Source organism: Canis lupus, chromosome 28, assembly GCF_003254725.2.
Source record: "Canis lupus dingo isolate Sandy chromosome 28, ASM325472v2, whole genome shotgun sequence".
Lineage (NCBI taxonomy): Eukaryota > Metazoa > Chordata > Mammalia > Carnivora > Canidae > Canis > Canis lupus.
In genome coordinates this window covers 36,510,797-36,527,140 of record NC_064270.1, presented here as the reverse complement: position 1 = coordinate 36,527,140, position 16,344 = coordinate 36,510,797, and the positions used below count along the sequence as shown (strand labels likewise).

General features: G+C 42.5%; 1 protein-coding gene across 2 annotated transcripts in view; it reads right to left on the bottom strand.

The window, feature by feature from the left end:
- DOCK1 (dedicator of cytokinesis 1) overlaps positions 1 to 16,344 on the bottom strand; it is a 494,693-nt gene that overhangs the window by 54,689 nt on the left and 423,660 nt on the right. For both annotated transcript variants that reach the window (XM_025467625.3, XM_025467626.3), the window contains exons 34-37: positions 9,861 to 9,946; positions 9,518 to 9,674; positions 3,073 to 3,113; positions 1,770 to 1,860 (exon numbers count right to left, since the gene is read on the bottom strand). In XM_025467625.3, coding sequence (XP_025323410.1) covers positions 1,770 to 1,860; positions 3,073 to 3,113; positions 9,518 to 9,674; positions 9,861 to 9,946 — 375 coding nt within the window. The remainder of the gene's footprint in view (positions 1 to 1,769; positions 1,861 to 3,072; positions 3,114 to 9,517; positions 9,675 to 9,860; positions 9,947 to 16,344) is intronic.

Sequence of the window (16,344 nt, the reverse complement as noted above, 5' to 3'; positions counted from 1 at the left end):
AATGCATTCGGGGCCTACCGACTTGGGATATGAAACACGCCCCATCTGTGCTCAATTAAACGTGTATGTACTATGAGAGAGTGAGGGTGAGTAAGCACTTTGTCAACCCCATTTTAATTTCCCCGGTGACAACAAATACCTCCACATTTGCAAAAATGCCTTATTACCGAAATTTGGGTTTCTAACAAATGAACGCCATTAGAGTTCCTAGCAGTATGGCTTGTGTCAGGTGCGCCAAAGGAAATCTCTGTCATAAATCACATTCCTTGGGAGAGCTTTCTGTGGTGTGAAGCCAAAGAGGGTCTACTGATGAGGCCCCAGTTTGAGCCTCTTCCTGTTTTTTCTGTAATGGACCCTTCTGTTTTCACACAAAGGTAAATGTCCATACTCCAATGTCTCTATAGCAGCTTGGGTACATTGGTAGCATTAAGAGATACTGGAGATTTTGGAGTTGGGCCAAAGGCTGGAAGAATCTTGCTGGAGTTTTACTCCTAACAGTGTTCTCCTTAATGCTTCTCATCACCCACAGACATTGCTTAATGCTCATTTTAATGTAGTCTTTACTGGTTTTCTTTCATTCAGTTTTTGGTGCTCAAGGGGCTGGCTTGATTTTGAAAACAGGATTCCTCGAATGAGTGGTCTTTATGCTGGGTCACTCAACTAAATTCTAATTCTCTTAACTGTTCTTGTTTCTCTAGTTTATAACTTTTCAATTTTTTATAAGGATACAATGGGAAAGGTGATCTAATGATTAGCTAAAGTTTTAAAACGTACAACTAGAGGTTGTATAGCAGCTTCTTCATCCATCCACTCCTTCATCCATCTGCCCACCTACCCAGCCATCTACACATTTGGATAAATCTATTTACCCATCCACTTATCCATCCATCCATCCGCCTGTCTATCCACCTACCCACCTACACTTCCATCCTTCCATCCATCTACACACATCTATCCATCTAGCCACCTACACTTCCACCTATCCATTCATCATCCATATATCCACCCACTCACACATGCACACTTTCATTCTTTGATCCATCCAACCATCCATCCATTCAACCATCCATCCATCCATTCAACCATCCATCCATCCATCCATCCATCCATCCATCCATCCATCCACACAGGTATATACTGAGGGCTTACTCTGTAGAATTAACTGGGCTAGAATTGGATAGGAGGGAAGAGTATGAGTCTATTACTGCAAACAAACAAACAAACCAATGTCAAAAGATATGTGCACAGCAAAACAATCACTGGAGCTGAAAGTTGTCATGCCAGACCTGTGTTCAGGGGCAACGCTCCAGGAGAACCAAATGCAAGGTCTCACATGAACTGATGGACTAACAGAAGATCTCAGTGTGAACTCTTGGCTAAGATAGTAGGGATATATTTCATCCTATCCCTTAGCTGTCTACCACAGAAATCCCTCTTACTGATGATATTATCCTCTACTACTGAGTCCTGCTGGCATGAATAAGGACCTGTAGAACCTCTTAAGTCTTTGCTAGCCTACAACCCAATGATGGGTGTTGATGATGCTCAGTGATAATTTGCTAGGACGTCTTGTTAAATCTGCATTCAGTAGGGCCAAGTCTGTCATCAAAGGACCTTCTATATATCTTTGTTTAGGTCATTGCATTTACTCAAAATCCGTAAGATCTTAAATTATAGGTTTACTAAAATTTATCATGGAAAAATAAAATTTAGATCATCTTACACTTTGTAACAATAGAATCATAAAAGTGTGCAGTAATTTCTATTACCTTCAGAAGCTTTGCATGGAGAAGCAAGGTGTAGGCCGCCTCTGTGTAGTTGTCACACTCTCTGTGGAGGTCACACAGCTTGTATAGGTACCTGAGGTGACAAAACACAGTGAGGCTCTTAAGACATCCACAAATAATTTGTGTTAAGGATTGCAAGAGCTAATATCTACCTTCAACAGTAAATCTTATCTACACATTCTCTTCACAATGTTCACAATTCCCAATGCCTCATATACGTTTGGTGCAGAAAGCACTAAGGAAAACCAACAAGAATAATATACAATATTTGGTAAAATAATTTTAAGTCTTCCCCTTTTCAGGATGAAAACAAAGATGGTCCAAGAAGGCAGAATTGTACTTCAAGGGTCTCTCATTCCTTTTCCCCTTTCCAGAGTTTTCTTCTTACATTTGAAATGAGATCACGAGGTTGGGTTGTGATTTCTTACATTTCTATTGAATCCAAATGTACACCCCCCCCAAATCCATAAAAATACAAATCCATAAAAATAAAGAGGTCCAGTGACCATAGTGAATGTGATCGAAAGAATTTCTCTGCCATAGAGATATAAAGATTGCTTTTTAATATAAAGCAAACTACATTTTGGCTAAAGGAATCTGGTTGCTTTCCCAAAAGTTTATTACATTTATATGATATATTTTTATAAAGGAGAAAGTAAAAAAATTCTTGGAAATCAAGTTAGAAAATCAAGCTTGATGTAATAAACACATCATTAAACACCAACCCATGTGGACATATCCTTATTCTATTCTGCTGTTATAATCTTGCTAAATGTTCACATTGGCCTCTGGAAGTGACCGAGAGAGAGGGCATCCATCACAGCCCACCTCTAGAGGAAAAGGCAAGTGAAGGAGAAAAATCCAGCAGACAATATAAAATATCATAATATAATGTCAGTTAAAGGAAGAATAGGCTGAAAAATTATACTATTGTTTATTTCTGATAAAATTAAAACTGATTTCTCATTTGATCATATGGATTAATGTAAAACATGAAAATTGTGCTGTTGTCTCTTTTATGGAAGGGCCACATGAGTCCATCGAGATACAAAAACCCTGTGAAATAATTATTTATGGCTTTGCTCTAGTTTGGCTAAATATGACCCTCAAAATGTCTGCATTGGCATTTGCCCAAGGAGTCAGAATATATAAAAGTCAACCTCTAGGATTCACTGTTCTTACAAGATAAACCCCTGTGGCCACAAAACATTTGTTAGCATAGACTTGACAAACAGCAATTATAATAAACGTGCAGGGGGTACGGATAAGCATGATGCCTACATACCTTATGTACATTTCTTCTCTTTCAATTTCTTTGTAGAAATTCTGAAAAATCAAATCATAACACTGTTTTAAGAAACCTGTTCTACAAAAGGGATCATGTGAGCACTAAACACTCATGGTTCTTCCATTTGGGTCACACACCCAAAGGGATCCAGCTCTTTGGTCTAGAACCATAAATTCACATAAAGCACAAAGCCTTACACTGGTCTTCACCTTTTTTGGGGGGTGATTCTAATGATTCCATTTCCTACACTGTGAGGACTAAAACCTACTTTTGTCACTTGAAAGTCAGCAATCTTTAGCTAAATAAAAGCATTACTCCAAAGACATCACACCTTAGCCATTCTTATCAATGTAAAGTCATTAGAAGATGAAAAAAACATGAAAGATCCGAATTTGGCAATAAGAGTCATCGACATGAATTGAAACACGCTGGGCCCACTCTCGGCTAGGGGCACAAGAAGGCAGTGTGGCATTCTAGACCTGAGGTGGCAAGTACAGTAGCCACCAGCCACGTGTGTGCAAATGTAAATTAAATTTCATTAAAATTAAATAAAGTTAGGGCTGCCTAGGTGGCTCAGTCGGTTAAATATCCAACTCGTGATTTTGGCTTGGGTCATGATCTCAGGGTCCCAGCTCTGCAGGGAATCTGCTTGAGATTCTCTGGTTCTCTCTCTCTCCCCACCTCTCTCTCTCTCAAATAAAATAAACGAATCTTCAAAAAAATTAAATAAACTTAAACATTCACTTCCCCTGGAAAGCCATCCTACATTGGACTCTTGTTTGTTGGGAGATTATTGATGACTGATTCAATTTCTTTGCTGGTTACAGATCTGTTCAGATTTTCTGTTTCTTCCTGCTTCAGTTTTGGTAGTTTATGTGCTTCCAGGAATTTATCCACTTTTTTTCAGATTGCCTAATTTGTTGGCATACAATTGCTCATAGTATTCTCTTATAATTGTTTGTATTCCTGCAGTGTTGGTAGAGATTGTTCCTCTTTTATTCATGACTTTATTTGGGTCCTTTCTCTTTTTCTTTCGATAAGTCTGGTGAAAGGTTTATCAATCTTGTTAATTCCTTCAAAGAACCAGCTCCCTAGTTTCATTGCTCTGTCCTACTGCTCTTTTTTTTTTTTTTCAATTTCTATAGCATTGATTTCTGCTCTTATCTTTAATATTTTCCTTCTCCTGGTGGATTTAGGCTTTATTTGCTGTTCTTTTTCCAGCTTCTTCAGGTGTAAGGTTAAGTTGTGTATTTGAGACTTTTCTTGCTTCTTGAGAAAGGCCTGTACTGTTAGATACTTCCCTTTTAGGACGGCCTTTGCTGCAGCCCAAGGCTCTGGACTGTTGTGTTTCCATTTTCCTGTGTTTCCAGGCTCTCTCTGCTATGCTGGCCAGACTCTGAGGGCTCAGTAGCCACGTGGGGCTAGTGTTACTGTACTGAACCATGTAGATATAGAACGTTTTCTAGCATCACAGAGGTTTCTATTGGATGACGCTGTTCCAGATAGAAAGACTTTATAAATGACACTAAAGAAACTGGCTGCCACTTGAAAGCATTTTCTGTACCAGCACCGATGAAGAGAGATTAATTAGCAGGCTAGAAGCAATGGGCTATTTCTACATATTGTAAAATATCTCCTGGCTGAGCATGAACATTTCTATCAAAATGGTATTTCTTAAATGTCAACATCTCTATGAACACTTTAAAATCTTTATCAGACACGGGGCCCCAAAAAGGTGCAGAACAATCGCCTCACCAGGTCAAAAGAACGGCAGGCCTCACCGTAGCCACTTTCACTGTGAAATTTAGCACCTGAGTACCACGTGAGGACTCTGGGATTAGGGCCTGAGATAATAGGAATACCACCACTATCAAGGACTCCAATTATCCCACAAGAAGGAATAAGTTGTTTCGTTTCATTAGGAAAAAAAAAAAAAAAAAAAAAGGACAGTTTCCGGAACTGATCTCTCTGAAAGGAAGTGATAAATAAATACAGAAAGTAAGAGGGGGGCACCTTTAGAAAATGCTCCAGGATTTTCATATTTTGCTGCATCTGAGGTTTTAATGTCCTCTGGTTCATATGCTATGGCTCAGTAATGAGGATATTTTCAGCTGACAACTCAGGGGGACTTAACAAAGAGAATCCGCATCAAAGGTAGAGGATGAGCCCTTCACTTCCAGCTCTAACTCACCAGTATTTACAAGCTACAATTTTCATGCCATCCTATTTTGCACTCGTATTTTTAATCCTTCTCCAAGCTTCTGATCATTTTCCTTTACAATTTCACAATAGGGATATCATGCGACCTTTATTCCTCTCTTATGGATATGGAAATGTCTTCTATTCCCTGCCTGAGCTTAGCTCTGTTCCCTTCCTAGGACTTCAAAACCTCTCTAGAACTGAAGGACGCTCATCTCGAACCCCAGTTTCTATATAAAACTGTGGGTTTCTTACGTAAAAGTTCATGTTGTTCTGGCGCTCCACTTCTGGGCTCTGCAGGCAGCGCCGCCTCCCCCTCCCCCGCATCTCCTCTCTCACGTCTCTTCTGCACCCAGTGCTGCCGCCTGTACCAGGCTCAAGCTCTACGGATCTCTGCGGATCTCTGTGGATCTCTGCAACACTTTCGGAACTAGACCCCCCCAACGCTAATGCACCACTGCATGCCAATCTTCCAAAACTTATACATTTGCATTAGATTCCGGTTCTGTATTCCTTCATGATGATAGCAAATACTGAGATTTATAGAATTCTTCTGAGAACCACCTTAATTAGTCTTATAAAGGGGCCATGAAAAAAGTGACTCAAGTCTATAAAATAGCAATGAGTCTATTGGTCTGAGAGGGCTATCTGGAAGACTGTGTAGACAAACGTGGTGACACACAACAAAATTACCAACCAGTCATGAAAGACTGCACGATTATGAGGTTACAATGAAATTCTACGTAATCACAAATGTGGATTCTGGTCCAGTGGCAACCAGGATCCAGTGTAATGCAGATGTGCTTCAGGGGTTGGTACGTGTAGGGGACTTAGGTCGGTAGAGAGAGTGACTGTTTATTTCTTATTTTTTGTATAGAATGTAAGGAACAGTAACACATTAATAAATCCACACAATTTGGAATGTTCCACTAATTCCATTAAAACAACAACAACAACAATAATAGCACTGGTTCTAAAGGAAATTTGGCAATGGACGTAAAGGGCATCAATAAATCCTATGTTCTTTATTCTATTTGTTAGCTTTAGGATTTCAAGGTTAGTGATAAACTGAGTGCATTTTATATATCACTAAAGTATGCTTATATGTCTATATTCATTGAGAGATGGATATACATATTCATCTCTATGAAACTCTATTTGTTTCATAAGAAAGTACCAGGAGAAAAGGTGAAAATGGGCTAGGAGATTAAAAACACATTTATGTTTTTATTTATGTGATGGTATGTGAACTGGGTAGTGAATATTAAGACACAGAACATCTGTCTGTAGAAGAACCCCACTTTTCTTATTCCTCTTTAATCGCAGATCTATTTTACTTTTTAAATGAAAGATTTGTGACGGTTTGGGATCCATCTTCTGATCCCCAGGAAATGGTTAAGAATGGAACATCTGACTCTTTATGGAATGATGCAGGATGTTCCAAGTTCAAAGAGTTTAATGAAGTCAGATAATCTCAGGAATCCTGGGAGTATTTCTTGGTTAAAGTCTGGCTCCTGCTGAGAGCAGTAACAACAGGTAGGTACTCAGTGAGGCTCCGTATGACAGAGGAACACAGGTTAACATCAGAAACTGTGACTGCAGGTGGCATTTCAGGAGCTGATTTTCTGACCCTGGGTTCTTATGATAAAAGGCCACATTCAGAACACATCTCCACTAGGTTGCATGCCCTGGTGAACAAGAGAGATCTTACTTAAAAAAAAAAAAGAAATAGTATTCTCAATCATCAAAGTTGGAAAGCGAATAAACATAATAATAATTCTCCCCTCTGGACACAAATCAGCTTCATAGATCCCCTTAAAAGTCAGAGAGAGCACTAAAAAAGTGTGTCCATAGAAGGAAATGATTTTTAAAAGGTTTCCATTTCTCTCCCACAGAAAAAAATATTGATTTCCATTTCATGTTAACCATATTAGCATCACAAAAGTAAATTCCTCTGAACAGGGGCGAGAATGCAGGAAGACAATGCAGCAAGGGCTAGGGCATTCCTGGGCAAAAGATTGGGGCCCTCACCCTCACCCAGGGCAGAGCTCATGGACAGAAGCCAGAAGCCAATACTACTTACAGTTGCTCACGACCCTTAAGGCACACATGCGAACATATTTAGATCTTTCAAGCTCACAGATTCTTTCACTGGCTCTGTCCAGTCTATTAATGAGACCAAAGACACTCTTTATTCTGTTACAGTGTTTTGGATTTCTAGCTTCTTTTGGCTTATAGTACTCATCTATTTTTGCATACATCTACTTTTTCCATTAGAGCTCTTAACATATTAATCACAGTTATTTTAAATTCCCACTCTGAAAATTCCAGAACTTCTGTGATATCTGAGCTGGAGCTGGCCCCGATGCTTGCTCTAAATCTTCAAACTGTGTCTTTTGCCTTCAGTATGCCTTGTAATTTTATGCTGACAGTGGGCATGATACACCGGGTAAGAGGAATCTAATCTAGTTCAAGCTCCAGTGGTGGTTTTTTGCTCTTGGGCTTCTGCTCCAGTAAGCTGTGAATCACTGTATCCTCTTGTCTCTCTGATTTGGGGTGCAGCGGTTTTTCCAGTAGATCTGAGAAGATGGATCTAAGAAGAGTTGTTGGTTTTTGGTTTTCCGGGTTTTTTCTTATGGAGAAGAGTCCAAAGTCCTTTTACACAAGAAACCAGAAGTCCCCCATTTTAAGGAAAAAAAACAAAACAAAACAAAAAACTTGCTATAGATGGTGTTTATCATTCATCAAAACAGTCGCCTGTCCACAGAAGGCAGGGGCTTAGATGGCTCATGAGCTTTCAGCTGTCAGGTCCTCATGTCAAGCATAAAGGCAGTATTGACACTAAACTGGATGGAAGATGAAAGTAGCCCCTTTTGCATTTAAACTCCCTGCATCTCTGGTGCTTTTCTAAAGAATGAATGACAGGTCATATTCCCCTTGGTCCATTTTCATGAGCTCAGAGTGCCTATAAGTCCATTCCGATGAGGGGTTTCGAAGTAAAGGCAGAGCATCTCTGTGTCATCTAATGACCAGATGGTGATATACAAAGTCTATAGAAGTGAAGTAAGTAGCATGAAGCAGAAGTAGTGTTTTCTTGCATTCCTGCCCTGGGATAGGCAGGGGAAATTGAGGAAGGCCCTCTCAGGGCCAAGAGTCTGCTTTTCTGGCTCCTTGTGGGAGTGGCAGAGGAGGAGGATGCAGAGAGAGTCAGAGAGCTCTGACGCTAGATGTGGGCGTCATGTGGCTCCCCACAATGATGAGCTTTGCCAACCACTCACTTTGGTTGAGCTTGTCATAAGCTTCCTGAAAGCAGTGTCCTGAAATCATTACACCACAACTCTATCAGGAAGCGGGTGTCTGTAGGACCTGGCCATGTCACAGTGACAGCAGGTATGCAAGAGGCCTGTGGATGGCAGCAGCCAAGTTTCCCCAAGCTCTCTGCTCTCCATGTGGCCATGAGCTAGTTCCTTGTGGATACTCTAACAAAAAACTGGAAATCTAGTGGCTTAAAATGATATATATTCTCTCATAGTTCTGGAGGCCAGAGTCTGAAATCAAGGCGTCAGCAGGGCTGCCCTCCCACTAAAGGCTCCAGGCGAGAATCCTACCGTGCCTCTCCTCGCTTTTGGTGGCTCTAAGTGCCCCTTGACTGGTGGTCCATCACTTTGTTCTCTACCTGCATCTTCTCTTGGTCTTCTGTGCATCTCCCTTTCTGTCTCTCACACTTGTTATTGGATTTAGGGCCCACTTGGATAGTAATTCAGGATGATCTCATCTCAAGACCCTTAAGTAAATCACATCTGCAAGGAGCCTTTCTGTCCCAATACAATCACATTCACAGGTTCTGAGGATTGAGAGTGAGACCTATCTTTTTGGGGCCAACCATTCAACCCACTACAGGACATGCTTGCAATCTCCTAATGATGAAACCTTATAATTGGGACTTAGAATAAACGAGGGTGCCACCCTGGTGACAAAAGAGAATTGCTCACCATTCTCAGCCACAGGAAGGACAACCTGGAAACTCCCAGGGGGGAGATGATTTTATAGACTTGTTTACAGTGGAGCTGCAAAACACTTCTTCATTTTCCTTTCCCCACAACAGACAAGGAAACAAGCAGAGGAAGCTCCGTTCTGCCTCGGAAAGCTCTGAGGCCAGCTGGCATAAGGCTTTTGAACTTCCTGGTTCAGTTTCTGCCTCACTGTGAAGATTGGATATTTAATTAACTTGCATTTCACTCACCAGCACGTTGACAGTACAGCTCATGCGATTTTCTTTGTTCTCATCATGCATGATGGTTCTATAATCCAGGAGTCTTTCCATCAGGCGCACCACGAGTTTTACAAAAGTTTCTCCTGTCTTGGCGAGGTATTTGTGCTTCCTGCAGTGCTCCAAGAGGCTGAAAAATAATTATGCACACCTTGTTAATCACGCTCAGAAAAAGAAAGTTGACTGAGGTGCAATTTAAAATATTTTCCATTATTAACACATTTTAATTATTTCTGGGCTACAAAGTTCATTGTAGTCTAATTACGGTCTCTCTGTCTTGATTCTGACATAAATCCTACTGTTAATCAACACTTACATTTTATCAAATAACACTTTGTACTGTTCGTCTCCTCTGCCTCCTTCCACTTCGTGATCCAGCTTGGTGATGATCTCATTTTCAAACTATAATTAAACACAGGAAGCGTAAATAATCAGCATGGCGGATATTTCATTTTATGATTGAGCATCAATAGTACGTAAACTGGTAAGAGATCATCATCAGATAGTTGGCTACCTAAAGCCTTTGGAGCCTGATTTCATTTAAGAGTTGCCGTCCCTGGATCCCTGGAGATGTCCGATGATCCCCTGCCACAGGGGGGAATCTTTCATTTCCCTCCCTGGTTAATGGAGCCTAAACATGTATATTCTGATAGCAGGAGCAAGAGCCAGAGAAAGAAAGACAAGGGAACCGAAGGAAAAATAATCAAAGAGCAACATGAAAAAGCGTCTCAAACTTCATCTCCACGAACAAGTAACATCTAAAATAGCTCAGTAGTTCCTGGAAAAGAACAGATGGCATTGCACTTGCCAGCAAAGAGTTCTCTGTAATCGCAAAACATGCAAGGGGCCACTTCACTGCCGTTTCTTGACGGATCTAGTGAAATATCTCACTTTGGTTGAAAAAAATCTTGTAAAATCCAGGAGGGACAGTGTCTCTGCAAGACCAGCAGACATCTCAAGAAAGTCCAGCTCCAGGTCTCTCCTGAATACCCTAAAGCTTCTGATCAGATTTCCAGAGCATACAAGTAAGAAAGGATCCTTAGAACTATCTGTTGGACCCAAGCCCTGTCCCTTGGAGTTTTCATGAAAACTCTAAATTCTGGAGAGGTATAAACCTCCAGACTGTTTTCAGAGGGGCTGCCCAGGCTGGAAATAACTACGTTGCTAATGACAGATCTGAGTGCCCATCCTCGCTGCCAGTCCCCCATGGCTAGCAGAACTCAAGGCCACCTCCCTATGGGATTCTGGATAGATGGCCACCATGTTGCAGGGGCCCTGAAATTACCCATCGACTTGGGCCAGGGAAGGAGGCCTGTGAGAGAGTTAGTTCCCACAGAGCGAGACAACCACACCAGACCAAAAGAAGACAGGTATAGGAGGAATTGAGGGAAACAACAGCCAAATTCAGAGTTCTGAAAGCAAGTGCACCCTGCATGTAGGCAGGGATCTCTAGGATCCCTTTATTTTATTATAAAGATTTTATTTATTTATTTGAAAGGAGAGAGAGTGAGAGAGAGCAGGAGCAGGAGGGAGGAGTAGAAGGAGAGGGAGAAGCAGACTCCCCAACGAGCAGGGAGGCCAACGTGGGGCTTGATCCCAGGATCCTGGGATCATGACCTGAGCCAAAGAAAGACGCTTAGCTAACTGAGCCACCCAGGCGCCCCTAGGATCCCATTAAAATACATACATTCTCAGGCAATGCTTTCCCAGGCAACAACACCCAAGTTTCCCATTATTACAGAGATCCTATAATTATTTAAGCAGCACGACAACAAGAACTTCGGTCTCTCTGGGTCTCTCCTAGGACACTGCGTGGTGCTGATGTTGTAATGGCATGAACGTGCTGTGTGTACATGAATCACTGCGGAGTTAGTGCTAAACTGGAGCTGGGGAGGGTTTTGCATGTCAGCAGAGGCACGTTCCAACAGGTTGCTGAGACACAGCACACGCTCTTGGCCACGTAAGCCAAGCGGTGGACACACTCATCTGAGGGCTGGCAACAGGAACTGGGGGCACCTGGTCCACACTGGGCACTCAGGATGCTCCTGCTGTAGAGGCCGCTGACTGTGGCCTCTGTGAGGCAGAAGGCAAAGGGTCTGGGGAGACCCAGGGAGGAGCCTCAAACAGGCACACACCGGCCTGACCTTGATCAGGACTTGCTGCCTGGAGCCACAATTTTATCACACTACAGATGAAGTGGAGGCTGAAACAGGACTCGAGAGGAGTATTGATTCTTGCTTGACATCAAGGACTCGGCCACAGCACAGAACCCGGACCTCAGCACATCGCACAGTTCTCTCCTTGATCTTCCCCACTGTCTCCTCCCCAAACAGACGCCCTCTATTTTAGTCTATTTGGCCTGAACAATTCAGGGATTTTTAGGGGCATAGAAAAAAAGGCAGCTCTAGTGAAGAAGAAAAAATAACTTATCTAATTGTTTTTACCTGAAGCCTCATGACAGCGACTCTTCTATAAAATAACCACCTTTTGATACTAACCCACTTGTACTCTATTCTTTACAGTCAAGAATTCTGCAGAAGGTGGGCCTTTTTGGAATCAAAAACAAGGAGATCGGCTGCCATTAGTCCAAACATTGATGCTGTGAGCCAGTCCCATTTCCCAGAAGGTAACCATGATAGGAGCACCATAGAGCAACTCTTTGGTGACTGCTGATTTTTCGGAACCAATACCTGAGGTACAAAATAAGACTCAACTTAATTAAAACACAGGACTGCATGCCACACATGTTGAATGAGCATACAATGAGGAAGGCACAGAGAATGCAGAAGAACATGCTTTATCCTAACGTGGGCAAACACACAGCCATTTGCAACCGCTCATCCCTAGTTAATCAGGCGTATTTGAACTTGGGAGTCTACTTTAGGGAAATGGCATGTTTTCTCTGCTTCTACGTAAACCTAGCTGTCACAAACAAGGGCACTAAGGAAACTCCAGCTCCTTAAGTATGCTGCTTATCAAATTTTGACTGATGAATTTAATGTTTCCTAAAATGAGCGGATGAATGATAAGTAGATCAGAAGAACACAGCTGATTCTAATTTTACTAACCTCTAAACTAAGTAATTTGCACAAACACCTGGCAACCCTATTCTGTTTATCGGCAAGGATTCAGCACCCCAGACCTGCAGCTAGCTTCTCATTCCAGGGTCTGCGTTAGTTTTCACAGAATATACTAGAATCAATTTGTTAGTGTTCTACGAACCATTATCATCATCAGAACTAAATGATCCTGTCCAAATAAACTGGAGAAAGTCCATATGCTGATAGAGCAGAGCTGGTTTTATAAAAACTATGCGGATTATCTGACTTAAATGCATGCGGTCTGGTAATTTGCAGCAGGGTTCTCTATGTTTAGGTTAAAATTAGCAAGGTTTTACGGAGTTGCTCAAAAGGTGGCAGAGGCTCACTCATGTGATAAGCAAAATCATTCTACTTCCTCTCTTTTCAGAATCACCAGCATCACTACAAAAATATCCACAGGGTGTCTAACTTAAAGTGCTGAACAGAGCATCTCTAAGCATCCAACACCAGCAGCCCTCCAAGAACACGAAACAGAGTCCACATATAAATTTGGACTTTTTGGAAGGTTGCTGTAAAACCAAATGTGGTGGAGCAGGGGGCTATGCTCACAGCCCTGTGAACTGACAGCGTTGTTAATTCAATTAACTCTGAAAGGAATGACTGCTTTCGCCACTCGACGCCACAGTTAACCACGGGTTATTGGCTCCAATTTAAGGGATCATGGAGTGAAGGATCTCAGTAGTGGATAATCCAAAAGCCAATTCTATTTGGTTTGGAATGCATCATTTTTGTTGGGAGTTAGATTGACCATTTTGGATATAATGTATTTATAAAGGTATGGACCCAGACCTGCACTTTGCAGGCACTGAGGAACACATTTATACAAGAGATCTGAACTTACGTCAGAGCAAGGAAGGGAGCTGGACCAGGATGGAAAGGTTTGCACAGATAATTGACCCCATCGATAAAGTGCTTGGAGGTTATCAAGGGCAGTATGAAATCTGAAATCTAGGAACATGGTCTTCTATGGACGTCAGCAAAAGTGCTTCTCTGTCTTTTCTACAAATAAGCCTTAGTGAATACTCTGTCCAGTGGTGCTCTGCTTTCTCCTATTTTTCAAGAAAATGTGCTCACTGGGGGTAGGATCATGATCTGAGAGCACTCCCTGGTTCATGAGAGACCTCCAAGGAATCAGATTCTCAATTTCTGAATTTCTAGAAGGAACTGGGCCAATCCATTAGGATTGCAAAACCATGTCCCTTCTCATTAGTGTCGAAACGATGGGTTGGGGGGAGATGTAACTGAACTATACTTACAGGGAAAACAGGACCAAGGAACAAAGGGCATGGCTCTGCAGGGAGCAGCCTGGCACTCCCAAACCCTCAGGGCTGGGGGCTCCCATGGTGACATCCTAAATGTCACTGAGTTCTCCCCAGCCTGCCACAACCTTTAATCCCTCTGCTCAGACACACTAATATTTTTATGTATATTGCATTCCTCTTGCTTAACTGCTCTGTAAACTTAATTACACAGTTAATCTCCGGCACCCCGTATCTCACATTCTAAAATCCCCACATCTTCCAAGTCCAAAAGGAAGGCTGTTTGCTGACCTTAAAGCTTCTACCTACAGCTCAGGAGCCCCACGGCTGGGCACCTGTCCACTGCCTGGCCGGCCGTCGACACCTCAAACACACATAGCTGCTCCTCATTTCCACACCACACACACCAAGAAGTGACTCTGGGGCTGTATTCAATGACACTGGACTCCAGGAACATGCCCTCAGAGTGAGTCCTGTTTAATTTGGTTAAAAGAGATAACTGGAATGTGGGCATCTCTTTGCTGGAGGGATTTGAAGAATAGAATTCAATGCAATCAGAACTCTTAAGAGTCAAGAGTGTTAGTTGCCATGGATCTTTCAGGCTCTTGGGTCTGGGACACCATGAAATAAAAGCCCAGTTCTTGTGCTGTGTGTTCCCTTTCAGGGTCCAGAACAATAAATGCAAATAAATAAATTCAATTTTGAAACTGAAAATAAAAATAAACAAACATAATCCCAAAGAATTAAACAGGATAAAATCACCACCAAACCTACATCCTTAGGACAGTACACAATGTACTGGCTCTCCCACCAAGTAGCAGAAGCCATCAACACCCACTTGGCTTATTCGATTATTTCCTTAGCCATGGGCAGTAGACAGAGATTATTCAAACAGGACCTCAAAAACGTCGAAGAAGTGAAGATTACTCATGTTCTAATAGTCTTACAATGAAATGGGAATTTCCGGAAGTTGTGGGGCATTTTACTGCCCCTCGCAAAGATGACAGAAAATAACTCCATGATTGAAAATATCATTTTGCTGTGGAGACTTTTCCATTCCGTTGTTATTAATGGTATACAGCCCAAACGGTTATTTGCCGCAATTCTCAGCTGTTAGTTCTGTTTTTTTCCAAGGACATAACAAATGGAATTCTTTAAAAAGGTGCCAGGAGGGAACCTTTACTTTCTTTATGAAGCAAAATCCAGTGAGGCTGAGACTCAGAGTGTTACTGATGTGGGGGTGGAGGTGTCAGTGACACGGGGATGATGAAAGGGGCACCAAGACGCCGATGCCTCCAAACCTCTGCATGCCAGCCGAGCAGACCCTGAAATCGCCACCGGTAAGGAGCTCTCTGTGGAAAAAAAGTCATGGGATGCCTGGGTGGCTCAGTGGTTGAGTATCTGCCTTCAAGGCGTGATCCTGGGGTCCTGGGATCAAGTCCCACATCGGGCATCCCTCTGCCTGTGTCTCTGCCTACCTCTCTGTGTCTTTCATGAATAAATAAATAAAATCTTTAAAAAAAAAAAAAGTCAAGATATCCCTGAGTCTCCAGTTCAATGTAAACATGTTCCTCTGTGAATGGGTCAGGGTGGGGATGGGTGAGCCCGGGGGACAGTGAACACACTCTTGGGATGACTTGAGAAGACAGGTTGCAAGGGGAGAGACTAGAGAATGCGTCCTTCAGGGCTAGTGGACAAGAGAGAGTCAGTAGAAGGGGCAACAGAGGAGAAGAGATGCGGGATCCACATGATAGAAGATTCTTAGAAAGGGATGGAAGAACCAGGAGAACCGAGCAGGTCCTTGCAGGGCTTCTTCATAACCTGTGAGGATCTGCCCAGCACAAATGGTATCAGGCTGACATAAGGCACTGCTTGGAGCCCTGGAAGGGTGTCCCAGGCCAGCAGGAGGACAGAACATGTGAAACATAACTCCATGCCCCCAATCCCACAATGAGGTGAGCCCATTTAGTGAGGTGAGCCTGGACCCTGGAGAGGCAGGGCCAGTAGCACCACGGATGAGGACAAGGACATGCTCTTTTATTTATTTTTTAAAAGATCTTATTTATTTATTCATGAGAGAAACAGAGAGAGAGAGAGAGAGAGAGAGAGAGAGAGAGGAGAGAGGCAGAGACACAGGCAGAGGGAGAAGCAGGCTCCCTGTAGGGAGCCCGACATGGGACTCGATCCCAGGTCTCCAGGATCACACCCTGGGCAGAAGGCGGCACTAAACTGCTGAGCTACCTGGGCTGCCTGGACATGCTCTTTTAGATGAAGATTCATGCTCTTTCTTGCAAAAGTAGAGACCAGAAAAAAAGTAGACTTTGGGGAAATATATGTGTAAGAACATTCGAATTCAAGTCCCTCCACTATAGCTGAAGAACACAGGAGCTGCAACTCTGTGGAACTGTAGAAAAGCCAATCTGTAATACCTGCTTCTGAA